Below are 24,872 nucleotides of genomic sequence, written 5' to 3' on the forward strand. Positions count from 1 at the left end.
ATAAAATATGTCATAGCTTATTGGTGAAACATTTAATATAAGAGTTTGAGATTGCATGTACGAATCTTGTAAAGATCATACACACATTTTCTTTTCTTTTTTTTTTTTATTATTTTTTTTTTTAAGAAAATGAGTTAAACATTTATAGCGGTTGTAATCGATACAATAATCACCACGATTGGATGTAGTTTTTCGTATCGATTATTGAGGCCCACCCCATTGATATTGAAAACCACTACTAAAGGTTAAGGTAACGGGGGATATTGTATCGAATGACCATTCGTTGGGAAAGCTTTTTGTTGCAATTACACTCGATACTAAAGGTTAAAATAATCGCTACGAAAATGTTATTTTCTTGTAGTGTTTTAAGGGTTTTTTTTTCATGAAATTACTCATTTGAAACAAATTCGAGAAAATCAAAGGAAACTTACATAGATCCTTGTGGAGAACCAAAAATGAAGAAAGTAGCAAAAATTTAGAGCAAAATTGATGAAAATTTGAGCTCCAAAACTCAAAAAGTCGTGAAGACAACAGAACAACCGCCGCGACACGGTCAGCAACAGCCGTAACACGGTAACCAAGGCCCGTGTCACGGTGAGCCGGGGACTTGATGGAGCTCCAGCGGTAGCAACGGCGACCTCAGGTGGCGGCGACAACAGCAGCAGCAATGAGCAGTAGCGGAAATAAAAAAAAAAGAAACAAGAACCAGCAGCGCCGCAGTGTCACGGTGTTAGGATTCGTGACACGGTATAAACGCCCGTGCGCCGGTGATGAGCCGCCGTGGCATGGGAATCTGAGCAGCTTAAAATGAAAAATGGAGAGGAGAAGTGAGAGCAGGAGAAGAACAAGAAATGGTGAATGAAAAAATGGGAGCAATGTCTGATATTTAAAGCCAAAAAATGACTGTTACACGACCCCGTTACCATTCCACGTTTCCCGTTACTGAGTAATGGTGTTCAGGCGCGTGGTACGGGGCGCGTGGGATTTTTGTGCCAAAGAAATCCCGCGACACGGGAATTCCTCCCGTCTGACGGCAATTAAGCACCGTGTTGCGGGATTGATCCACGTGGCACGGATTTTAGGCTTCTGTCCTGCACAATTTTCGAAGCTGACATTGAATATTCCTGGCATTTTGACCAAAATTGCACGATTTTCCGCGCAAATTGGACAGTTAATTTTTCAGTAAAATTATACAGAAAATTCTAACTGACGTTTGAAGGGTATCAAAATTACTATTTTGCCCCTAGGAAGCGTCAAAATCAATATTGTCGATATTTTAAACACCTAATATGGTCGGATAGTCGACTTGAAGGTGTGAATCATCTGCGGCCCACATTCGGGGATAATCGAACCATCATACACTTGCAAATTTCAGCGATTACAGTAGTTGTCGGTTTTCCTCAAGCATGGAAAGCGTTATCGGTGGATTTTTCTTCAAGTATAGAAAACCGCCAAGTCGGCTTTCCTCAAGCATGGAAAGCGTTATCGGTGGATTTTTCTTCAAGTACAGAAAGCCGCCAAGTCGGCTTTCCTCGAGCATGGAAAGCATTATCGGTGGATTTTTCTTCAAGTATAGAAAACCGCCAAGTCAGCTTTCCTCAAGCATGGAAAGCATTATCGGTGGATTTCTTCAAGCATAGAATGACATCAAATTCATACGTCGACTTTCCTTAGGCATGGAAAGTATCATCCGATAGCTTTCTTCATGCTTAGAAAGCTACCAAATTCCTCAGTCGGCTTTCCTCAGGCATGGAAAGCGTTTCAACAAACGTCATCCAGTGGATTCCTTCAAGCATAGGAAGCTTCCAAACTCATTTGTCACCGATACACTGGTGCCAGATACGTATTCTATCCTTTTACTCTTTTATCTGTGGAATTAACATTTTCTGCAGGTATCGGCGTATACAGAGTAATTTAGGATCGCAGAACGTCTTAAATCATTCTCCGTCCCTATCGACTACTTTGACTATCGTTTTCGGAACTGACGTTTCTACAAACTCAGTCAAAGTGGGGGCTTCTGTAGAAACCTAAAAATGTCTCCCCAAAACCAAACCCGATGATGAACAACCTTTCACCGCCGCTATTGGTCGGGTTCTGTATTTAATCCCGAGAGTGCTAAAAAAATCGTATTTAATTAAATTCAATTTCTGAATAGTCCATGGATCAGTCTCAATGTTTGGTCAAAGCATAGTTTTAATTTCATCCCAAACTTATTTTACTGTCTTATTATTTAATTTTAGCCCAAACCTTTTTTTTTATTGTTTTATTATTTATTTTTGGCCCAATTTTTTTATTTATTTACTTATTTTCTTATTTTATCCCAAATAATAATAAATCAGAAAATGGCCCGAAATTATCAATCGGCACTTAAAATGTTGAACGAAATTAGGGTTAAAAATGAATTTAGACGGAAAAATGGACTGAAAACTCCCGCGTCACGGCAACAGTTCACCGTGTCACGGGAAACTGTCCCGTTTGACGGTGGGTTTCCCCGTGACACGGGACATTGGTTGTGACACGGGGGTTTCCGTGTCCTTTCCGCGTAAACCCTTAACGCGTTTTCTCCCCCGTTCACTAAATATTTTCCGCGTCACACAAAAGTGCACCGTGTCACGGGAATGTACCCCGTCTGACGGTGGGATTTCCCGTGTCACGGTACACTTTGTCGTGTCGCGGTATACTTTTTTAGGGTTTTTTATCATTTTAGGGTTCCGTGTGTTTTCTCAGCACATTTTTTCTATAAATACCCCCTCATTTCTGATGTACGGGACATCAATTAATTCTCTATTTTTCTCTCTTCTATGCTCTAGCCTAAACATTAGCCTACCCTTATTCTTTCAAAATTCTTTCTTCAAGCACTCCAAGGAGTCCATACTTTACTCGTGGTTCTGTCCTTAAGCCAAGGCGTGAAAGGTAGAACTGTTTGAGGGTTTGGCCCCAAATCAACTCTACTTTATTTGATTTAATTTACTTATTGTTTTATTATTATTTCCTTGAAGTTACTAACTCGTTTATTATTTTGTAGTTGCAAGCAAACAGAATCAAAGTAAGAATTATATTCCTTTTATTTCTATTATTTTTCTAACAATTTTATATTGTTGGAATTACTGTTAAATTGCTTCCAATAATAATGTTTATTCTATTATTGTTATGATCGCCACTTTGCATGTTTAAAGGGAATATGTAATTGAAAATCACGCCTAAAAAGATAATTTGGACAACCGGTTTAGGTTCCTTTTTAATCTTGTTATTAAATCAAGTGATCACAATATTTTAGAATTATATGTTGCATTAATATTTAACCAATTTAGCATAATAATAGTTTGGAGCAAATTGAATCTTTGTTTGTATACCTTTGAGATCGCAGGAATGCTTTTCACTATAAGAATCGAGTAGAGGCCAATATGGGCGAATGTGACTCCATGACTCACTTCGTACCATCATCCCCGATCCTCCTTTCGTGGTTCCGAACAATATGGAGTTAGTAATCTCATGGATTATGAATGGGGAGTAACCTTCACGGGTCATTCGTTGTTGCCTATTGTTGTCTCTTATTCGTGGTTGCCTTTTATGATCCGTGAACGGTTTACAAGTTCCTTAAAAACTTGTTGGCGGCTCTCTACTTTCCTTGTCCCTAATCGTATACGTCAATTCCCACTTCTTAAGAGTGCCAAGCATATTCATACGTGCTTTAACGTAGGCGCACTTCGAGCGACGCCTACAAGCTTGGGGTTAATGAAATCGGATTTGTAATTTAATAAGGTTAGTTTTTTTTTTTTTTTTTTTTTTAAAAGTAAGAGTATATTGGTCATTTATTACCCAAAAACTTACTAAAAAAGGAAAGAAACAAAATCGTTGCAAGTAACATGAGGTAGTATATTCACTGGTGCATTACCACAGTTTCTGGATAAGCTGGATAATGTTGTGCGCCTGTGCATTACCACACTTTTTGGATAAACTGGATAATGCAATGCATTACCACAGTTTCTTATCGTGTTCTTATCAATGGAGAACCCTAAAAAAAGATCATCCCAAAACTAGGGCTCTGACAAGGCGATCCTCTCTCACCCTATCTCTTCATTCTATGTATGGAAGTTTGTCAAGGAAACTCAATCATCTGCAGCGATCTTCTATTTTAAGCGGCATCAAAGTTTCAAGGTCAGGGCCCGTTTTGTCATATCTGTTCTTTGCAGACGATGCTCTATTTTTCCTTAAGGCGGATATTGAGAATTTTAGGGTAATGAAAGAATGCCTTGACCAGTTTTGTGCAATTTCGGTGAAATGGTGAATCTAAGCAAATCCTACGTTATTTTCTTGAAAAATATGCTAAATAAATTCAAGAAGATACTTAGAAAGACCCTTGGAGTGAAGGACAAGGACCAAATGGGCATTTATCTAGGCTGCCCCATGGATGTCGATGGAAGGTCAGCAACTATTTTCAATGGCATTGTGGAAAAAATTACAAGCAAGCTTTCCTCCTGGAAATTTCTCAACCTCTCTCAAGCTTGAAAACCTGTCCTTAAAAATGGCATTCTCGTAGCCATGGCCAACCACCTCGTGAGTGCTTATCTCCTGCCAAAATCAACTTTAAAGAAAATATCCTCTCTGCTGTTCAAATTTTGGTGGGCATCATCTATGTAGTAGAGAAGACCGATATACTAGAGGAAATCTACTACTCTGGAAAAACACAAGTATGATGGAGGTGTTGGGTTTAGGAACATTATCAGCCTCAACAAAGCCCTAGTTTTCAAGCAAGCTTGGTGTATGTTTTCTAACCCGCAAATACAGGTTAGCAAAGTTTTCAAAGCTAGATACAAGAGCGATTAGTTTGAAAAAAGGCACAAAAGGAGAGACCACAACATCAATGTCATGGGGAGCAAGAAGAATTTTCAAAAGTATCTATTCTATGAGAGGAGGGCTAAGAAGTGTGATAGCAGATGGAAAATATACTGCAATTGAGGAAGATTGGTGGTCAACAAAAAATCTAATCAAGTGCAATGAAAGACAACATAACAATAATGAGGCCAAGCCAAGCATGGTGAGTGACCTGCTCGATAACAATAGAAACTGGCGTAGTGGGATGGTGTGGAAATGGTTCCGTCCTAGAGTGGCTAGAGATATCCTTGCCATCCACCTGACAAAGCATATGAATCATGATGGCTGGGACTGGAGACTGTCAGACTCTAGGGTCTACTCTATCAAATCTGGCTATTGGCATGACCAACAAAAAGAGAGTGGGAATGTTTCAACAAGCTTCTAGAAGAAATTATGGACCTCCAAACTATGGCCCAAGCACAAAATTTTCATCTGGAAAGTAGTTGTCAACACGTTACCAACTGCAAACAATTTGAGGAAAAGAGGTATTATGGTTGACCATACCTTGCAGGTTATGTAATTCAACGGAAGAATCTCCACAATACATACTTAGAGACTATGAGATAGCAAGAAGAGTTTGGAAGTGCAGCACGGTAGGATTTAATGCAGAAAATGGGGAGGATTTGAAGATTGAAACTTGGATAATGAACTACCAGATTTTTTTTCTTCTCAAATAGCAATATGGCTAATAATACTGCCATCCAATTCATTTGCATTCTTTGGAGCCTTTGGCTCACTAGAAACATCATTATCTTCAAAAATCAAGCCGTTGAACCTGACTAACATTTTGTCTCTTGCAAATCAGTGGGTTACCAGGTGGGTTAACTCCACTAACTTAATTGCAAAAAGCTCTAAAGACGCAATTATCAATACTACAATGGAGGATGCTAAGACTACCCCTTTTTGGAGTTCAGATGGAGTGTATGTAATGAGGAAATCACTATTCTCATTGACAAAACCTGGAAGGAAAATGAAACTCAATCGCATAAGTCTTAGAGAGCAGTAGCTGGGTGGGTAATCAAGGAAAGAGGTACAGTAATTGATGGAGGAAAGGCCCCACTCTTCGCAGCCTCACCAACTCAAGCTGAAGCAGAAGCAACACTGATGGCCTTACAAATGCCAGTCCTAGCAGGAAGATCAGTGACCATGTTAACGGACTCAAAGGAGCTGGTAAACCGCATTCACTGAGAGAAAGGAGCTAAAAGAGAAGTAAAACAGATAGTACATGATATTAAGTAGAAAACTAATACCCTTAGACACTTTGTTCTAAGGAAGGTCAGTAGATGTAGAGTACATGAAGGCCACCTACTTGCTACAGCAGCAAGAAAGGGTCTGTAACTGTTATATGTTTTCTTGATTATCAAAAAAAAAAAAAAAAAAATAATGAGGTAGCATATATCATGCAACAAAATTGAACTTCTACCAACACCAATGCCTTAAAGGTAAAGAGTAGGTCATTATTAGAAAGATACGCCACATGCCAAAGTTACTCTTAAAACAACGCCTTATGGCTTATACCATTAGGGATGTTAGTGGGGCGGGTCAAGTAGGAGACCTATAAAAACCATACCCGCCATGGGTGATGAGGCGGGGGTGGATTTTAAGTTGTACCCGCCCCATCCCCGCCCCGCCCCACCCGCCCCACTTCGTACCCGCCCCATCCCCACCTCATACTCACATCTATATATCTTTTAAAGCAAAGTTACATACTTTTATTCTATTTATAAAATAATTACATGAAATACAATATTAATTATAATACTTTGTACGACACTTATATTATAACACAAAAACGTTTATAGAATGTTTTATTTTATAATTCGTATTAATTATGTAAGATTGTGTATTTGAGATACGGATATTAGGTGGATCTTGGGTGGGGATTAGGCGGGTCTTTGGTGGGGATGGATATCCAAGTGGGGGGTGGGGCGGGGATGGTTTTGGAGTTGTACTCGGTGGGGCGGGGATGTGGATGAAAATTGGACCCGTCGCGGGGATGGGGATGGGGATGAAAATATTAGGTGGGGATGGGGATGAGAAGGCCAACATCCGCCCCGCCCCGTCCCATTGACATCCCTATATACCATATCGACAAATAAAAAAAAAGGTAATACCTCTATTTCATACTACTACCGTCTTTTTTAGTTGACACGTATTCCTTTTTAGGAAGTTTTTGTTAATTGACACATTTCCTTTTGGGGTAAATTTTTAACCTTAGTATTTACAAGCTAACCCACTTGTTTTTTCATTCTCTCTCCTCTCCTTAATATATGTGCATAAATCAAAGAGGGAATTCATATTTATCTCCTCAATAAACAACTGATGTTTATCCGGGGTTATTATCGTAACTTTGCTGGGAATAGTAAGGGTATTGATGTAAAATTCCCACGCACTACAGTTGACAGCCGTTTTGACTGTTAACCCTGGATAACCCAAGGTAAACCTAAGGTTGGTTAACCACAATAGAGGAATGAAGAGAGGAGAAGAGAGAGGAAACCCGCAACGTCCTAGGACCTTAGGATCTTCGTCGTTGGGTAAATCTGAGAGGGGTAGGAACTTCAGGCGGGCTGCAGCGAGTTTACGACATTCAGACGGCGGCGGCGAGTTTACGACCTCCAGACGGCGGCGGCGAGTTTACGACCTTCAGGCGTGGGCGATTGTGGCGGTGGCGTGGGCGATTGGAGTCGGTCACGGCTGAGCATGATATCATGTAAGTTACTCAAAGTTTTCTATCGATCTTTTATTAGTTTTAATCGGTTTTGTATTTGATTTTGAACTTAATCTCAGTTACGTATTCAATGAAAACTAGAGTTTTTCAATTTGAAATTGAGATTAACATCTGAATTTAATGTTGATTGCATCTGTGATTTTGTTGTAGTGTTGATTGGTTTTACATTGGTTATGGAAATCAAAATATTAGATTACAACTTCAACTATGGTGGCAATGTTATGGAGATTGCTACTGTCATGATTAAGTTAGAACTATGGTGTGTTATGCAGATTAATGTGGTGGCAATGAGGGTAAGCGTTTTCATAGTCCTTGTGAGTCAATTTAAACAAACTTCCCCTTATAATCCTTGTGTAGGTAAGTTGTAGGTAAATGATCTTCTGTTGAATGGCTTGTTGATTTTGAATCGTTGATCTTCTTAGGATGCTGATGGAAACCGTGAGTGTAGTTTAAGGAAACATCAACTGATCGATACCAATGTTGTTGTGTTACTAGGAGTTACCTATTTTATTTATGTGTCACAGTCTAGGTGGTAAAGTGAAGGCTCAACGCCTTGTATTGAAGGAACATGGGAGGAGAAGCTCTCGGGTAAGTGGGTTATAATTATTGATTGGTTAAAGTTATTGTTTCTCATTGGCTATGTTTTGTTGATCTTTGAACCCATAATTTTGACAGGCTCCTAACTTGATGTGTTGGATTGAGTCATTTGCTAGGATTTGGCGGCCTCCTAAACTTACCATCTGATTTGCAAATTCCAAGGCAGATTAGATATTGGCTATCAAGCCGCATTGATCCTTGAAGTAATGGATCTAATGGAAGATTTTGAAGACCCAAGATACCCTGACCACAACAACATGGGGGACATATTCGCTGATGATGATCCTTCGATACATGACTGGGACTAAACTAGTCTCTTAATCAGCAATTTTGTATTGAACCCAATCTCGAATTACATGTTATTTCATGCATGAAGTTTAATCTTTGTCGTTTCAAGTTTTTTTTTCTTTTCAAGTTATTAGTTAGAATTCAATGTTATTTAAAAGTAGGTGCCCCCAGAGATTATCATGAAATTGTAACGAAAGATTGTATGAGAGATTTCATTAGTTGATTTAATAGTAATCTATGTTATGCCATTTTTGTGAATTTAGATTGGATATCATAATTCATAAATCAACATAAGACTTGGTGGACAAAAAAAAAAGTTAAAAAGCATATTCAAAACAGATATGATGGAGTAACTCAGAATGGATAATGTGGGTTTCAGAAAACAAGCCCAGCCCTTGTTTCAAATACAAAAATCCATGAATTATGTGATACAGACTCAAAACAAAAACCATAGTACTGTCATACACCAAAATTAAACATGATATAACATGTTGCCATGATCAACAATGGAAGTCAGATCCTGTGCGTGATGACAGTCAAATGTGAAGTCAGAATTCAAACAAGGCATCAGACGCCCCTTCTTCGTTGTCAGTGCCACCATATTCTGCTTCAAAAACAGCCTCATCAAGCTGGTCCAATTGGGAGTGTTTTCTCTTCATCTGTGATTATACGACATTAGTATCAGTACACACATATAACCATCACATACAACAAAGGCACACTTAGAACAAAATTTTACCATTAAGTCACCATTAAAAGATGCTGGATAGTATGTGTCAAGGATAAACTGTGTAGCATGCTGCAGGGATAACAACATTTAAAGAGTCAATTGCATAGAAAATTATAAATCTGACAATGCAAGGTAAAGGGTTGAGAATTCATACGTCAGGTTGTTTCTCTTTACCCTTGTTGTAACCAGTTTCAGCAAGGGTTTTGTTCCTGCTACCTTTTGGCCTACCTCTGCGCTTCTTTTTCTGAGCAGGATCAAGAATCCGGGACTCCTTTGGGGCATTGGGTACCTGAATCTGAGAGTACTGGATGTAATCCCCATCAGCAGATAGGTCTGTCACATGTTGTTGGTCATTGGGTTCGACTTGAGTGTCAAGATCCGGTGTTGTTACTAAAGGAAAAGTTACCCCTTCAGAAGGAAAATGATCTACTTCAGGAATAATATGGAGAGCATCTTTCTTCTTCTTCATTGCAGCTACTTCACCCTCCAACTTCTTCAGTGTCTTGACCACATGCTGAACTGTGCAGTCATCAACAGTTGCCGCAACGTCGCAGATAGGCTCAAAAGTATTCAACATTCTATAGAATCTCTGGACTTGTGAAGTGTGGGAAGGATCATGGTATGGCACCTTGACCCGCGTATGCTTACGTTGCTCATCTTTGCGCCAACGAGTGAGAATGTATTTTTCCGGTATATCAAACACCAAATTCTGATCAAGTACTCGAATCATGTGCTTGCACATAATTCCAAAGGTTTCGAATTTCCGACAATTGCATGAAACATCTTTGCTAACACTATCAAAGGTGACACGGTAGAACCTTCGCCGATCAGTAATTTTCTCCTCCCTGTACCCTTCTGGAGTTATCCATACTCGGTCTTCAACCAGATACTGTACAACCGTGTCAGACAACATTTTCTGATCGCGACAATAGCAGTACATCAATCTTGAAAGCTCTTTTTGTACTTCTTGAAATTTGGTGTCCGTGTATATCTTTTGAAACAGCTTCTCCAACTTGAACCCACTAATAAGCCTACGCACATACTTGGAGCAGTTGTCATCAGCATCAGTTTCATCTTTAACACGCTTAGTCATTGCTCGAGTATATTGATTTGGAAATTCAAACAATTTCGTCTTCCGATTTACAAAACCATCAAAAAAGCTATTAATGCTCTCTACGCGTTGGGTAGTTTTCATCCCGGCCCAGAAGTACTCCTTCATGAAGGCAGGAACCCACATGTGTCTTTCTTTGTACATGTAGGTCAGCCACTCGTTGTCTTCCAGCTTGTATTGCTTAATCAAAGCACACCAATTCTTCTCATACTCTTCCACACTAAAGCTCTCATATATAAAACCTTTCAGCTTATTTTTAAACTCATGGTACCTATTAAAAAAATGGCATATACCTCATAATTTGTCGTGCAAGATAATTAGTCATCATCAGGTAATCTACATGTAAAAATTTATATAAATCACATGTAATACTACATCAAGCCATGCAAGGCTGCACCAATTAATTAATAGCAAGTTACTTAGACAACTTGCTTTAAGCTATGAAACTACAACTGTAGAAGTTAGTGTTCAGTACTCAGCAATGTAACAACAAGACGAGAGTTATACTTTAGAGATGCCAACAAGGGCAGAATAGACATATTTCAGCAAGGGCAGGGCAGAATTATATTTCAGTAATCATGCAAAATCAACACAGAAAGGATAGTACAACCATATTCTCAGACAGTTTAAGATGAAAGCATAATCAAATGGAACTTACAAAGGGCATTTCCCGAGCTTGTCAGGGAATTTGGACAAGATATGCCAAATGCACCACCTGTGTACCGTGTCTGGCATAACTTCTTCCAAGGGCTTACGCATTGCTGCTGATTGATCAGTGAGGATACCGACTGGTACTTTATTTCCCATGCAGGTCAACCACTGACGAAATATTCATCTGAAAGTATCTGAATCCTCATGAGATACCAATGCACATCCCAAAAGAACGGATTGTCCATGGTGATTCACACCAACAAAATTAACAAACGGCAATTCGTACTCATTAGTCAAATACGTAGCATCGAAACACACAACATCTCCAAAGTATTCATAGGCTGCTCGACTACGAGCATCTACCCACAAAACATCTTTCAGCCGACCATGTTGATCTACACGATTAGCATGGAAAAAATTCTGATTGTGGGCCATCATGTAGTCAAAGTATGACATCATAGCAGCAGCATCTCCGCCTTCCATCTTGAGGCGACGCTCCTTGTACACTTCATGTTGGAAATCTTTCACAGTCATTTCCATATTCTCAACTCCTCCCATTTCAGTTACAGTACATCCATGTATGCGAGAAATAGGCACCCCCTGGTCGTAATAATTCATTAGCCTCCTCCTAACCGTGGATGTCAATTTCTTCATCCGATACTCTTTGACCAATTTCGCTTTGGTTGGGCTTAGTAAGTGATTGTGTTTGAGAATAACAGTTTGCAGCTCCCACTCACCAGCAGCGTTCACACTAGCATAGATCTTAGCACCACATTCACACTTTTTGGACTTTCTTTTGCCCTGATTCATTTCAGACTCCGCAATAACCCCTCCAACTAAATCACTACAGCCAGCAACCTCCATTGATTTAGCCCTCTTCCTCGCCGCCCTAACTGCCCTCATATCCGGCCGACCCCAGCATTCACACCTCCATGTCGTCCCCCTCCGCTGTTTATCCTTCTTAGAAAATGACCCTTGTACTCTGCTTACACCAAACCCCTGTTGTTCGGCATATTCCTTATAAAACGCTTCAACATCCAGCCAAGACTTAAAAACCATCCCTTCTTTAGGAGCATCCACTATACTATGGACACTGACTTTGTTACTAGATACAATAGTACGAGTGGGGGTCTTGTAACATACTTCAGTCTCCTGAACACACCCATCAGGTGCATCAATTAAGGGAGACTTGGTTAATTGTGAACCCTCTACTACGATACAATCCATATCAAGAGAGTTTTCAACTTCACAATGCAATACTTCATTATGTTCCAGAACTTCAACAACTTTACCACACTCGTCCACTCCACTTCCCATATCAAGGTTCTCCATTCCTGCCACCAACACCTCTCATTATTACCCAACATCAGAACACAACAAAGCAACACACCAGAAGCTAATAAGAATAGAACATAGCAGAAAACATTGTATTATGGGCAATAGTACACACCAGAATGAACATAACATACAACACACCTTATACCTTTACAAAACTGTAAATTGTAAGTAACATCCATTAATTTAACCACTAAAATTCAATAATGTAAACACTGAATAAATACATTAATTTTAAAACTGAAATACTTGGAATCAATCAAAGATGAATTTCAAATCAACCGAATACATTAATACAAAATTCTTCCAACTAAATCAACATAAAACATAAATAACTCAAAACAATTATTAATTCAAACACTGAATAATCGACCATCTATGTCAATATACCCAAATTATCGCAAGTTCACAACACCAAAAAAAAAATGTACTAAATAAAATCAAACAACCAGTAGCTTTCAGGGCTTTACCAAATTGACGCTGCAAAATACAATGCACTAAATAAAATCAAACAACCAGTAGCTTTCAGGGCTTTACAAAAAAAAAAAAATAATGTACTAAATAAAATCAAACATCAACTTCAACTTTACCAAATTGACGCTGCAGAATAACAATTAATTTGACTGCAATGGTTTAAATCTATATTGAAATACATACCTTAGCTTTCACGGCGACCAAATACGGGAATACCACCAACGGATATCGCTTAGCTTGCCAACTACGAACTTCAATTCACCTCAGTATTTGTAGATCGAAACGCCATTTTTTGCTTTGATTGGGGAAACTTTACTATGGGGAAAATTCAGAATTGGGGAAATCGAATTGGGGTTTTCATTTAGCTAACTGTGAGGAAAAATCTAAATTGGGGAAATTGTATTAGGGTTTTCATTTAGCTCATCTTCATCCCCTATCTGTGATTGTTGAACAAAACGTTCAAAAAAATGAAAAAAAAGTGGTCACGTGCAGCTCTGCAACTAACCATGGTTAACATCGACCTAACTCCGTCAAAAGAGGCTTAGCTGCCGTTAAGACCCACCTTCCACGTTTCATCTGACACATGTGCTTACTTTATCCACATGTAAGCAATCTAGCAATTTCTAACTTATCTGTCACATGTTATCTTGCAAATATTTACGTAAGTGTCATTCGATAAACAAGATATGTTTATCGAGGAGATAAATGGGGGGCTCCTCTAAATCAAACGCGTCAATTAAATAAAAATAGAGAAAGTATTATTTACAACGATTATACATTATCAGTACAAAATTACACATGATAACGTTACTCTTTATATCAAATTATTTTAAATAATACTTGGTACGTAGTATGAAACTAGATCACGATGTAGCACCCAAGGCAAGTAGGCCTAAGAGAAGAGATAGGAAGGTGCAACGCAAGAAAAAGAGAGCCGCATGCTGAAAATCAGAAGTTGGCGTAGAGACGCACACCCCATGTGGCAAAGGTGGCCCTCCTTCCAATTCCCTTGTTCAAAGCAAAGCAGAAAACAAAGCAAACAAAATTGAAAATTGAAACTAAAATTAAATAGCAACCCAATTCTGGTTACGCTTTCATTACCTTGTTTACATTGGGAGGTTTACAGCTACTAGAGAGAGAAAAAGAAAAAAATTCTACCATTGAACAGGGATATATAGATAGATTAGATAGATTGATTGATTTTTTTCTGATAAACTAAAAAAGGGTGTGATTGATTTTCTCCCTTTTCTGGGTTTTTTTTTAGTGTTTAATACAATTTTATGCCCAAATTTCATCTGGGGTTTTCATTTTTCACATTTATCAATTCAATTCTTTGATCATTCATTTTACTGGTGCGTTCTCTTTTGATCTTCAGTTTTATTTTGGTAATGGGTGATGATAACTGTTTGACAATCAGCCCCTTTTATTATCTGGGTTCAGAATTTGTTACTGTTTTTTTTTTTAGATTATTGTTTTATTTGATTGTTGATAAAACATGACTAAAAGTGTAATAATCAAAATTGAGGAGGTAATTACTTTGATTGTATCATATTTGATGTGGATTTTAAAATTAATCAGCAATTTGGACTAATTGTATGCTTAATTTGGACTTGCAGATAATGGATGATTGTTTGCACTTTTTGAATTGGTATCGAGTATAATGATCAGTGCAGATTATGTCATTTTGATTGCTTTAGAGTAATGATCAGTGCAGATTATGTCATTTTGATTGCTTTAGAGTAATGATCAGTGCAGATTATGTCATTTTGTTTGCTTTAGAGTAATGATCAGCGCAGTTTATGTCATTTTGATTGCTTTAGAGTAATGATCAGTGCATAATTCTAATCTTGCTGTTATTGCATTTGTTCATGATCATTGCCATATTTGATGCTTTTAGCTACATTTCTCTTCTGATAGTGGGTATTAAAGTGTTCAAATTTCGTAAAAATCTTCTGAAATTGATCTGTATAATATTGCTTTTGCAATTGAAATTTATGCTTTAATGCTTCATCCTTTTGTTGGCTGACTGTCTACAATGATCAATTTATGTAGAAAGACTAGCTTACAGCGTAATTCCTCTTTTTTTAATCATTGAAAACAAGGTGCATTTTGGAGTAGTGTTATTTCTAAATCGTTGTTGGACAAATTGTGTGATAAGCTGGTTTCCAATTCATTAGTCTTTAGCTTAGGTGATTATTGCATATAGCCATATACTTATATATCTGACATAGATAAATATGTTATAAAATGTTAATTACCTCCAGTGTTGTCTTTTTGTTTGATGAATAATATGCTCCCATGGAAGAATTACAATGTGGCTTAAGAAAGAGGATAGTTTAGCAGCGACAGATGATGACCTCAAAAAATGGTACTTTGAGTTCATTCTCCCAGCATTGTTACTAAGTTTGATGTTTCTTATCAAGATCCTTTATCATTCCTACTAGGAGAGTGGGCAATGTTTAAGTTGTTCCATATTTCCTGTGGTCTACATTAGACCTTCTTGTTTCAAGGATTTCCTTCCGAGTTTGGAGCAAATTTACAGTAAATTTTAATTAATTCCAATCCTCCCCCCCCCCCCCCCCCCTCTTCTTCTCTCTGTCTCTTGAATATAAATAGGGGAGCAGTACAATTTAACAAATGTGCCTTATTGTATGGATGGTGACCCGTTATGTGGTGTTTTGTCTTCATTTATTTCTTTTCTTTTCTAGGGTCAATCTATTTTCCACCTTCCATTCTGTTTTAGGGTTTTCACTTTTTGTGTGGGATCTCTGGCGCAGATAATGCAAGTTGGAACTTGAAATTTGGTTTGACAATCCATTACATGAGATATAAGTGCATTGCAGTTTCTTATTGTTGTTTGGGGGTGCTTGATGTCAATGAAATACGTCTTTTTTTTTTTCCTTCTTAAAAGTGATTAATTTTGTGGTTTTATGTCTTCAGGACTTGGCACTATTTTCTAGAATGTATTGCTCTTTTGTCATTGCTCCCTGCTGCATGGAGAAGATGCGTAGTTCCAATGGTTCTATTTCCGGTCTCCTTAGCAATGTAATGCTTGCTGTAGAAGGAGGTGCATTTGGAATGTGGATACGTTTGATTGATAGATAACAAGATGCTATCATAGTTATTGATAGTGTAAAAATGCATTATAGAAATCAAAGAACCAATGAACATATAGTGCTATAATTTCGTCGTACCTTAGTAATTAGTTGTTTGGGATAATCAGTTTTAGTTAGTCCAAAGTCAAGTGAGAAAGATAGAAAGCATTTAGTATAGAGTCAGGGTAGACAATACCAAAAGGGTTGAACTAGGTTTCATCTTAATATTTGTTGAACAGTATAGTCTGACAATTTTTGGGATGGGTTTGCCTCAAGTGACAACTGGTAGTACTGCAGAGCAAGTTGCAACATCCCTAAGCACACTGGTGCAGCCTCCTCAGAGACTGTCTGGTCTCAGCGCCTATGATATGAATGGAATACATGAAACTAATGTGAGCAACTTCATACCTGGAAGTTTTCCATGTGCTACTTTGGAAGATTTCCAGGGGAGGCCTGCTGTTGATTTTCCAAAAGAAGCAGATTATACTGCTGTACATAAAGATTTCACTTCTAATACACATGTTTTGAAGATTGGCCACACAGACCAAAAGAGCTGGTTCAGTATTAAGAACAAACGCCCTACTCACAGTCCCATTGTGAGGGTTGTTGGTTTTGAATCACAGATATTAGGTACGTCTCAGGATGCATTTGAGTGTAATAAAGCTGATTCTGTTCATCCGTTGACTGTGGTGAGTGATGTTAGTAATGCAACTGTCACAAATGGAGCTGTTGCGCGAAAGAGGTTGTTATCTCCATTGAATGCAATGCTGAGTTCAGACAAATTTGATGGTGATTCCTTGTGCATTGGTGATAATGCTTATCAAAGAAACTCACAAGATGGTGGTGGGAGTTCACACGAGCATAAGAAAGCTCATATAGTTAGCTCGAGTACTGCAGACGCTTCCATATGGTATCCATCTAGCTCTTTAGTTGGAAGTACTTCACCTAATGATAATTTTGGGTCCAACTCCAGCATTTTTACTGACGGCCCTTTGCTTGGGAACAAGCAGCTGCCAGTTCATAAATCTTATTTGCTGCATTCTGGATTCAACTCTTTTGAAAAAGGAGATATCTTAGGGCCTCTGAAAGCACCAGTCTCAGCATCTTCAGAAACAGGGGTTACACCTCCATTATCATTGTCCCCTCTTGGTCCAAAATTTCATCAGAGAAAGCTTTCTGTACATAGGATCAGTGATTGTAGGAAAGAGTCCAATGTCAAGTACATAACCTTCAAGGAGGTTGAGAACTCACTTGATTGGAGTATGCCTCATATGTTTTCTCCCAAAACTGAGGACATCACCATGGAAGGGCCTGATCTATTAGATAATGCCGATGATCAGTGTACTCCTGTAAAATTTGCTGCTAGTACCCAGTGCTGGACTCATGAATCAATTTGCACTTCACCAAGTGTAAAACTAGCTAGGAATTTAACTGGCTTGCCTGTTAGAAGGTCTTTGATTGGCTCCTTTGAGGAGTCCCTCTTGTCTGGTCGTTTGGCATCCACATATGTTAGCAAGGTCAGATTCTTATTCTGAATATAATTGTATCTGTACTTCAGCATCTAATAGTTGTTTTACTGAATGATCATGTTCTGAGTCATTAAAATTGTGGATGTGCAGACAATTAATGGCTTCCTTGCAGTACTCAGCATAACAGGAGGAAGTTTTTCACCAAAGGCCAAAAAACTTCCATTTGCAGTTACTAGTGTGGATGGAGATAATTACTTGCTCTATTATTCTTCAATAGACCTTGCTGGAAATTTGCCATCAAGCAAGCCCGGAAAGTTAAAAATGAAAAGGAGTCTTAGTCTTAATGATTCACCATCAGAACAAAGTCGATTACGTATACCTATGAAGGGGCGAATTCAACTGGTATTTGTCCTGATTTTGGATGTTATAATTGTTTTGAGGAGCAAATAGATTGTAATGTTTGACTTAAAGCTTTCTGTTTCTTCATTTGACTCTGAGTTGTAGATAGGCTATTCATCTTTACCACTTAGCAAATAGCATGTTTGATATCTGGGGAAGAAAAAAGTAACTTACGTGGTTGGTAATATCCTTAGGTACATTATGGAGGTGCAAGTTTACTACGCAGTGTCATTTGTCAGTGAGCATGACAGAATATCTTCTATTTTCAGTTGCATAATGACCTAACCATGGTGCTGTATTCACATTTTACTGTTGCTGCAAATAAAATAAGAAAAAATAGTAGCCATGGTATCAGTTCTGGTTTAAATCACAGTATCTCATGCTTCAAACCAGGAAATAGCTAGGAGTATAAAATGCTTTCCTTCATTGGGTTGTGCACCTTTCCAGTAGTTCCATCCTCATATAGTTGAGTTGTATTGTAAGTGCTTCTATAGATTTGTTACAAACATATGAGAATGTCTACAAGGTCGATAAGTTCAAGACCTTCAAGTAGCTATCATATATTGCTTCCTTCTTTGCATTAGCGTTCCCATGTCACATACTCACACATTTTAACAATAAATGTTTGCTATGTAATCTTTAGATACCTGGAGATCAATTATAATGAATTCATCCTCGATTTCATTTTTTATTCAGTTGTAGCTTGTTTTACTCCTCTGATCTTCGTTATTGTTTAAAATGGTTTTTCTGCTAATTAATCTCGGTCTCAGAATTCTTGAGTTTGACTTTATCACTGGATTTTTTGTTGCAGGTCATCAGCAATCCTGAAAAAACACCTGTTCATACCTTCCTTTGCAACTATGATTTGAGTGATATGCCAGCTGGTACAAAGGTATATTACTTTGTTGTTTATTAGTTTTGTCATATTTATTGAATTTTCTATTCTGGAAAATAAACTCTTGAAGGTACTGAGCTTCTGCTATCTTGTACGTAGAGGTCTGATCAACTTGTATATATGGGAGGACCATTATCATTGGGAAATTCATAGACCAATTTTGGACCAAGAGTATGTGCTGAACGGTGCTAGCAAATCAGCTTTTTTTTAAGTAAAACCATTTAAATTCTGGGATTGTAGTTTCTTGAAACAACATCATTTTAATGAACTACGTAACTGTGAATTGATGGTGGGTTCAAATTATGAAAAAAACCTACTAATTTTTTCCCTGTAACAACAATTTTCAAAAGTCTATCTCCCTTGAATCATTGCAAATTAATCCCTAAACTACCTTAAAACTATCTTCTTGAGTAAGTATATGGCTTGGAATTAGAATATGACTTCATGAAAGTGACATCCATCTGTATTCAAGATGTCCTGTCCTCTAGATATTGTATTCTTTATTAGAATTACATACTTCTGCAAATCAATTGCTTCTATATGAGTACATGCACATCTTGAATATGTTAATATTGGTGCCTTAACCATTGTCAAAAGGAAGACATTGTTAGAGTATGATCTAAAAAAGGATGAAGAAATGAAATTTTGGGCTGTGGTAAAAATCCTTTCTTGAAGCATAAAGATAAGAAGGCAACAATTCACATGTGAGGTGCACGAGATCTAGAGGTCTCTCTCTGACCTCAGAACTATAGCAACTTTGAGTTTTTTATGGCTGCTAAATGTGTGCTGGTTCTTGCTCATGCTATATTACTCACTTTGTGTTTATACCATTTCTTATCTGTAGTTTTTAAAATTTTCTAATATGCATCCAATTATTTAAGAAGATAATCTTGTAGGCTGAATGTAGTATGTTGATATTGGGAGAATTGTGGCTTGACGGGTTTATTAGGCAAATCCATTACAGTTAAGTCAGTGATAGTGGCCAAAGTTTGGGCTCTGTACTCAATTCTTATAAACATTTAGGGTTAAACTTCTATTATGCTCTTGCCCTTGATTTTGTGGTGTGGATTATAGACCAATTAGTTTCCAATCTCTAACCATTATTAGCCTCTTTAAGGTTGCATACATATTGTCATCCTCCCCATTCATTTTGTCCCAACGCCTTGGGTTTTTGATTTTCTGAAAGAATAAAGATGGTCAATTTATGGGAGAAACTGGGCTCCTTTCTGTTAACCTGCCAAAATGTCAATTATCCTCATCATCAATCATGGTATGGCTGTCTGCTTGCCTGCTGACCCGGAGACAAAAGAAAGTTGTAATTTACAAGATAAATTTGGCTTCATGGATTAATTTTAGAATATTTTTCGCTCATCATTCTATTAATCAACAGCCCCAGAATCCTAAGGAAAACAGGTTCAGAAGAGAAAAGGTCTGAACAATTGTTGTGCTATACTTGTAACTTGGAAACTAGTATCCGTCTCACTTGTGTGTCATTGACTCATATGGAAGTTTTGTGTTAGTATGTAGAAAGTGACGTGCCAAGAGTTTGGGTGCAAATACGGAAATACCCTTAAGTGGGACTCCTACTCTAGAGTAGAACTCAGTCATTTGTTTTTGTGACTGTTCAGAATTCTTTTCAGTTTTCTTTTACTCTATACTATGGTCTAGTATGTTTATGCTATTTTATCTATTTGCTTACTCTAGTTGCATCTATCATCTACTCACAACAGACATTTCTCCGCCAAAAGACATCTCTTGCCTCATCTGAAAAGGCTAAGCCTTTCGTGGTGCCGAACAATTCAAATGATCTGCCAAATGCTAGTTTGTTAAACCAGAGAACACAAGTGATGGAAATTGATGATCTTTGTCACCACAGCTATCCTTCTGTCCAATCCCATAATAATCTTGAACCCTGTTCCTCTGAATTCGACTTTTCAGGAGCTCCAGGAAGGGAAAATAGGGTATTGAACAAAGGACATATGACTAGGAAAAAATCACATTGTGCTTTAAAGGTTAATGAAAGTGCCAGTGGCAATGGTGTTCTACGTTATGCTCTTCATCTGCGATTTATGTGTCCTCATTCTAAGAAAAGCTCTAGGTCTGTTCAAAGGTGCAAATCTGATATATCATCTACTCCCGAAAGCAAAAACACAAAAATGGAAACAGAACGAAGGTTTTATTTGTATAGTGACTTAAAGGTGGTCTTTCCTCAACGCCAATCAGATGCTGATGAGGGCAAGGTATGGATTATTCCTGAATTATTTCAATTCTGATTTAGGTGCATCTTCTTTCAACCGCATTTCTGCCATTCAATAACACTTTTTCCCATCTAATAATAAATGATAGGTGACATAAATAGTAAGCACTCGAATTTACTGAATGATCTATCTTGTAATACATCTGTGAAAGGTCATGTAGGACAGTAGCTTTTGACAATGTAATGTACTAATGTTGTAGCTAGTTTGACAATTCAGTTTATTCCTGATGTTATTCTTATTATAGACGTCATTGGCACAGGATCTGTAGTTTAATTAAAGCTAATTTGCGAATTTCATGTTCTGGAGGCTCCACTTGATGCAGAGAGACAGTTTCACATGTATTGTTTTTACACTAGGGTTTGAAAGCTCCAAAAAATATAAGTTTTTATTTTCCTCCATTGGGAGTATCTTTTGCTCACTTCATATGAATGAAATATCAACCTCATAAAACTTACTACATCCATTCCTTTTTGTATTCTAGTAGGTCCCTTATTTTTGTTCTCTACACTTTGATCTTATTCCTTATTTGGCAATTTTTTTTTTTTTTATCCCCTTACCTTACTCTAAAGGACCATGTTTCTTCAATTTTTTAAAGTCTTGTGCAAATTAAGTGTCAAGAACATTAAGGAACAGAGATAGTCTATTGTTCTCAAGTAACCAAATAAAACTTTGCCAATAAGATGTGGAGTAAAGGAAAAGAAAGGTTGGGTACTTGAGTTTTTTTTTTATAAGAAACATACAAAAAGGTTGAGAATTTTATACAATGATACTTTATAAAAAATAATACTCTATAATGAAAGTGTTATTTTGATGAAATGAATCCTTGCTGCTGGTTTTGTTGATTTGCACTGCTGTTTAATTTGATGATTTTCATATTTAATCGGGTTGGTCTTATTTTACTGTCAGATCTTCTGGCATGAGTCTTTTTTATGTTGTACTCATCTCTCAATTGGCATAACCACATTTTCTGTTGAGTTAGTTACTTATCCTGAGCTATGTCATGTACATCTATGTCATGATAGTTCAGTATTTTCTGATGATTACTTCCTGTCTTTTCTGATGAGGGCCTTTTCTTGTTTTGGGTGTTGCAGTTGAATGTTGAATATCATTTCCCTTCTGATCCAAAATACTTCGACATTAGCAACTAAAGGTGCCTCAAAAATATTTGTCTTATACGTAACTCACTTTGTACATTCTAACTCTAGCAGAGCCATTATTCCGCTACATCTGTACAGTACTTTTGTTTTCAATATTCATTATTCTGTGTAGTTATACCTATTCACAGTCCCCCACCTCCATCGAGAAAGAAAGGACAGAGAGGAAAGGGGTTTGGGTTTTACTTGTTTATGAAGCTCTTGAGACAGTTGAATTTTCACCATAAGATTTGGTTCCTAATACTATTTCAGATCTGACAATTTGTCAAACTAGATCAAATTCTTCTGATGTCTGAGGACATTATCTGTGCTTTAGGGTTGTAGTTTTAGAAATATTTGTAGTTATCATTGTGCAACTTCTGTATGGCAAACAAAAATTTGTAATGTTAGCTGTCATGATTTCCTTAGAAGAGTTGTATTCTATGGAAATCACTTGGGTAACGAGAGAAAAAATCTTTCAGTCAAATAGTCAATCTTGATAGAGTAATAAGTAATGAAAAATTATGTAAACATATCTAATCTATTTTCTAAAATAAATGGAGTGCTAGGCCTTTGCATGATTAGGCATCATGTTCTTTAAAATTAGGCTTCTTTTTTCCTGAAAAAAAAAATAAAAAAAAAAGGCTTCTTGTTTAATGAATGCACACTGAAGCCTCCACCATCAGATTTGCCAAAGAGAGCAATTCATAATGTATAATTATTACAAGTATTAGTTGAGAAATAAAGTGAAAAGAAGACATTTCTAATTCTCATCATCAAACGAGAAGCTTATGGCCTTGTTTGGCAAAAATGTAGGTGAAGGTTTAGCCCTTTTTTTTTTTTTTTTTTTTTTTGTGAAAGCAAGGTTTAGCCGTTAGTTGTGTGATAGTTGTGTGTGGGTGTGTAATTGACTACTTGTGACTTTGTAATGTGTGTTGGCTCATGGTGCACCCGAAAATAACATTTAGTATATTTAAAAGAACATGGGTAAAAAATGAACATGTTTTTTTCTTGCAACTGCAAATCCATCACTCTCTTCTCCTGCAATTTCTCACTCCTCTTTCCCTTCCTATCACTCACTTTCCCTTCCTATCACTCTCTTTCTTGCTGCCAATTTTCTCTTTCCTTTACACCATCGTTTTCATCTAAAAATTTCAATGAAGGTCTCAAATTGGTCTCACTTTGCTGTCAATCATTTCCAAAGTATTCATTTTCTCTCTCTAGAACTTTTCTCTCTATCTTTTTCTATTTTTCAAAAAAAATTCAAAAAGTGAAACCCAAGAAAAAAGTTGAACTTATTTCAACAATTCAACCTTCAAACTTGAACAAATGGTGGATTCAAGTAAAATGTAAGTATAAATTTTGTACATGCAAATTGTTTTTCGTCAATAATTTTAAAGTCAAAGTCTTTAATTTTGTGAATTTGGGTTTTTTTTTTTTAAAAAAAAAAAATAATTAAAGCTATGAAGTACAAGTAGTTCTAAAAAGAACAATTGGAGGAGAAATGTAACGAATTTTTTTTTATTCCATGCATGTTGTTTAAAATATGTCTAATGTTCTTTGGAGGTCATGTTCTTTGTCAGATACAAACATGTTCTTTTGTTGAACACTATTATGCATGTGCTTTTTCAAATACTAGCATGTTCTTTTTCAAACACTCGTATGTTTTTTTTTCCTCATGTTCTTTAAAATAAGCCTAATGTTCTTTCCGGGTGCATTATACTATTTTCAGTGACTTTTTGAGTAGGCAACTAGGCAACAAGATGTTGGTTGTGAAGATAGATAATTACAAAAATTGTTACCTATAAAAATAGAGTTTTTCTAAATTTATGAAAAAAAAGAAAGAATTGTCAAAAATAATACAATTATTGAGCGATCAGTAAAAATTAAGTCAATTTTTATAATTACTAGCTAGATGAAGCCCGTGCGATGCACGGTTTGTTAGTTTTTTTTTTTTTAAAAAAAAATATTTTTTATATTTATGTGATTAAAATTATTACTATATTAGTTTTAAAATATTAGATATAATTCCTAATCTCAAAATTAATATTTTGAATTTAATTAATTTAAACTTTAAAATTTCATTAGTCAATTTTGCTTACGTGGCATTTAAATTATTTAATTATAAAAGACATTAATAATCTCTTATTTAATTGGCTACAACATAAATTTATAATCCTATATTTTTTAATTTATGTGATAAAATTGGTTATATATTTAGATAAAATTCCGAATATCTAAAGATAATATTTTATATTTAATTAATTTAAATTTAAAAATCTCATTTACCAATTTTGCTTATGTGTCATTCAAATTATTTAATTATAAAAGATTTTAATCTCATATTTAATTGGCTACAACTAAACTTTATAATCCTATGTGGCGCACTAAGAAAATTAGATCCTACGTGGTTCTCTAAAAACTCGGGGAAAACTCCCCTTTATATATATATATATATATTAGATTTCTAAATAATACAAACTTTGTGCGGTGTCTGCTTTAAACAAGTGATGACCTGTTGGTGACTTGTTTAGTAAGTTGTATGGGACACGTGTCATTGTTTAATTGGTTTGGCAATTTAATATTTTTTTAATCTTTTTTAATTTATTTATGTTTTTAATATTGAAAATAATAATAATAATAATAATAATTAGGAAAAATTGTCCCCATTAATCTCAACTTTGCCTCGTCCTCCAATAATAATCCCTACTTTGGATTATTCATCATCACTCCCAACTTTAGTGGGTATTAATTTCTATTGCACCCAAATGACTTGGAACTGGTTGAAGAGGTAAACTTTGCCGACTTGTGATTAGTTGCACACGTGTCACATC

At 36.6% G+C, this 24,872-nt stretch overlaps 3 protein-coding genes and 1 long non-coding RNA gene across 6 annotated transcripts; 2 read left to right on the forward strand and 2 right to left on the reverse strand.

The window, feature by feature from the left end:
• The first annotated feature begins 7,166 nt into the window (after positions 1–7,166).
• LOC145587202 (uncharacterized) lies at positions 7,167–8,730 on the forward strand. Its single transcript, XR_014101229.1, has 3 exons — positions 7,167–7,585; positions 8,026–8,191; positions 8,279–8,730. It is a non-coding gene; the product is annotated as an uncharacterized LOC145587202 (long non-coding RNA).
• Positions 8,731–8,847: 117 nt separating this feature from the next.
• On the reverse strand, positions 8,848–11,148 carry LOC145587213 (protein FAR-RED IMPAIRED RESPONSE 1-like). The gene is made up of 4 exons (XM_081643999.1): positions 10,988–11,148; positions 9,373–10,600; positions 9,228–9,287; positions 8,848–9,147 (listed from the first exon to the last, which is right to left on the reverse strand). The coding sequence occupies exons 1-4, from the start codon at positions 11,134–11,136 to the stop codon at positions 9,037–9,039; spliced, it is 1,548 nt and encodes a 515-aa protein (XP_081500125.1). The 5' UTR covers positions 11,137–11,148; the 3' UTR covers positions 8,848–9,036.
• Positions 11,149–11,160: 12 nt separating this feature from the next.
• LOC145575328 (protein FAR1-RELATED SEQUENCE 8-like) lies at positions 11,161–12,039 on the reverse strand. Its single transcript, XM_081633213.1, has one exon. The coding sequence runs from the start codon at positions 12,037–12,039 to the stop codon at positions 11,161–11,163; it is 879 nt and encodes a 292-aa protein (XP_081489339.1).
• Positions 12,040–13,677: 1,638 nt separating this feature from the next.
• Positions 13,678–22,329, forward strand: LOC145600407 (uncharacterized). Of its 3 annotated transcripts, none has more exons than XM_081656321.1 (6): positions 13,678–13,777; positions 15,730–17,401; positions 17,504–17,755; positions 18,564–18,644; positions 20,378–20,887; positions 21,997–22,329. In XM_081656321.1, exons 2-6 carry the CDS (start codon positions 16,145–16,147, stop codon positions 22,051–22,053), a joined length of 2,157 nt encoding a protein of 718 aa, XP_081512447.1. In that variant the 5' UTR covers positions 13,678–13,777; positions 15,730–16,144; the 3' UTR covers positions 22,054–22,329. The 3 variants fall into 3 exon arrangements, with proteins under 3 accessions (XP_081512447.1, XP_081512434.1, XP_081512441.1); XM_081656308.1 differs by lacking the exon at positions 13,678–13,777 and adding an exon at positions 13,785–14,141; XM_081656315.1 differs by lacking the exon at positions 13,678–13,777 and having other exon boundaries at positions 13,785–17,401.
• The last annotated feature ends 2,543 nt before the right edge of the window (positions 22,330–24,872 follow it).

This window comes from Chenopodium album, chromosome 2, assembly GCF_948465745.1.
Source record: "Chenopodium album chromosome 2, dcCheAlbu1.1, whole genome shotgun sequence".
Classification (NCBI taxonomy): domain Eukaryota; kingdom Viridiplantae; phylum Streptophyta; class Magnoliopsida; order Caryophyllales; family Amaranthaceae; genus Chenopodium; species Chenopodium album.

Coding starts and splice junctions, on each gene's coding strand:
- LOC145575328 (XM_081633213.1), bottom strand. CDS start 12,039: ATGGTTTTTAAGTCTTGGCTGGATGTTGAAGCGTTTTATAAGGAATAT.
- LOC145587213 (XM_081643999.1), bottom strand. CDS start 11,136: ATGGGAAATAAAGTACCAGTCGGTATCCTCACTGATCAATCAGCAGCA. Junction 10,601..10,987: donor AAGCTCGGGAAATGCCCTTT/GTAAGTTCCATT, acceptor TTTTTTTAATAG/GTACCATGAGTTTAAAAATA. Junction 9,288..9,372: donor GTAAAGAGAAACAACCTGAC/GTATGAATTCTC, acceptor TTATCCCTGCAG/CATGCTACACAGTTTATCCT.
- LOC145600407 (XM_081656321.1), top strand. CDS start 16,145: ATGGGTTTGCCTCAAGTGACAACTGGTAGTACTGCAGAGCAAGTTGCA. Junction 17,756..18,563: donor TGAAGGGGCGAATTCAACTG/GTATTTGTCCTG, acceptor TTTTTGTTGCAG/GTCATCAGCAATCCTGAAAA. Junction 18,645..20,377: donor ATATGCCAGCTGGTACAAAG/GTATATTACTTT, acceptor TACTCACAACAG/ACATTTCTCCGCCAAAAGAC.